General features: G+C 39.8%; 1 protein-coding gene across 1 annotated transcript in view; it reads right to left on the bottom strand.

Annotated features, from left to right (window-relative positions):
* Positions 1-1792, bottom strand: part of LOC119592039 (integrator complex subunit 7-like) — a gene marked incomplete at its 3' end in the record, with an annotated part of 57154 nt that overhangs the window by 49376 nt on the left and 5986 nt on the right. Inside the window, 13 exon segments of the mRNA XM_037940834.1 lie at positions 98-226; positions 228-338; positions 446-574; positions 576-629; positions 759-784; positions 787-826; positions 828-938; positions 940-1002; positions 1112-1237; positions 1240-1368; positions 1511-1600; positions 1602-1625; positions 1627-1708. Coding sequence (XP_037796762.1) covers positions 98-226; positions 228-338; positions 446-574; positions 576-629; positions 759-784; positions 787-826; positions 828-938; positions 940-1002; positions 1112-1237; positions 1240-1368; positions 1511-1600; positions 1602-1625; positions 1627-1708 — 1114 coding nt within the window.

Consider the following 1792-nt stretch of genomic DNA (forward strand, 5'->3'; position numbering starts at 1 on the left):
GAGGAATAGAAACAATTACAATACAAAAAAATATTGTTGCTTTGTAAAAGTTTTTGAAGTGGTAATACAGTTTATGCTATATGTATAAACAACTTACTTGGTACAGTCCAGGCACAGGAAATCCTAAGAGAAATTGTGCAGCAAAGAAGTCATTATGAGGTTCTGCAGTTTGAGTTAAAGTCTCATTGGGGTCAATCTTTAGGTCCATTGTGTGCTGAGGACGATTTTTGGATCACTGAGTTCACAGTTAGTGTGACAGAGCGAACAGATCGGAAAAGTCCAGGCCTTCTGCCATGGCCTATAACCCCCTCAACTTTTACAGCCAATTGTGATGATGTCTGTGGATATTCAAATAATTGGTATGAGTATAAAATTCATGATGCAAAAAAATGTCAAAATAATGATTTTATTCTGTCTTTCATCAAACAATATAAACCTTACAAACCTGGACTGAAATTGGGTCTCCAGGAGTGCGTGGTTGTGGTAAAAGAGCTAAGGTAATGGTGGTTTTCTGGAGAGTTTGGAAGAAGAAGCGGGGATATGGCAGTGGAACACTTGTTAGCACTTGTAAAATTTCCCCTGAAGAACTGAAGATGCTGCCCCCTTACTGGTTTGACTTCACATGATACCTGAGATTACATAAGGAGGATAAGATATTTGTAGAGTAAATATTAATTACTGATAAATATATATTAAAGCAGAATATAAGCACATTCTTACGGAACTTTGGACATAATCACTGCCATAGCTTCCATTACCTGACCCAACCTGCGAACCATTGTTGGGCTTCCTCTAAAACAGTGATGATAGTCTGTGTCTCTACAGTCCTCTCCACCACCAAGCTTGCTTGTGATAGTAGTGAGATCTGGCCCAGTATAGTCTTCTGTCAACTGACCAGCTGAGGGTCTAGTTATGATCTCAATGCCTTGAGCCACAATTTAATGCACCCTGCTGCAGAAGTGCAATGTTGCACAAGGTTTGAGGATCAGCATCAAATACTGACTGCAACAGAAAAATGTAACCTGAGTGCAAATTCACAGAATATTGTTGTATGAAAATGTCTTAATATTTCAAAAATATTGATTAAATTCTTTTAACTCCCATAAATTACCTGATAGAGGGTCCCATACTGTGAGGCCAAACTGTTAAAATCTCTAGCTGATTTTGCAAGCTGCTGGGATACACGACCACATCTGAGCAGGTCATCTCTAGTGGATGTTGCTAAAGAAGCAGCTAAAAGCTGGAGGAGGGGCAGGTGCGCAGGGAGAGGCAGGCATGAAGCAGCTGAGCATGACACATGAATGTTTCAGCTCTAAGCCTCACATACTCCTGGCAGAAGGTCATTGGTTGACTGGATGTGCTAGCAGCCTGTGAAGAGGAAAAATAAAATGAAGCCAGCCACATGTTAAGTACTGAAATAGTCCTTCATATGAAGTTAATTCATAAAACAGAAAAATAAAATGGAATCAATTATATCATAATTCAAAAATGTATTTTTCCCTTTCTTTACCTTGAGAGCTGATAATGCTCTGTGAAGGTGGGTATTTGCAGCTGTCAGGTTACTAGCCCTGTCTCCTGAAGCCAGTGGACTAGCCTCCCCCACGACTCACTTTACCAAGGGCAGAAAACCCAAAAATGCTGCTTGGGCTAGCAAACTCTCCAACTCAACACACCATACATACCAGCAGCAAGACTGTGATGACCATACCTATTATAGATGAAAATTGAAGTGAATATTAACTTAAAATCACAAGAGTCCATCTGCTTCTGAATCCTGTAACTGATTTTATGA

The sequence above is a fragment of the Penaeus monodon genome, chromosome 29 (assembly GCF_015228065.2).
Source record: "Penaeus monodon isolate SGIC_2016 chromosome 29, NSTDA_Pmon_1, whole genome shotgun sequence".
NCBI classification, from domain to species: Eukaryota; Metazoa; Arthropoda; class Malacostraca; order Decapoda; family Penaeidae; genus Penaeus; species Penaeus monodon.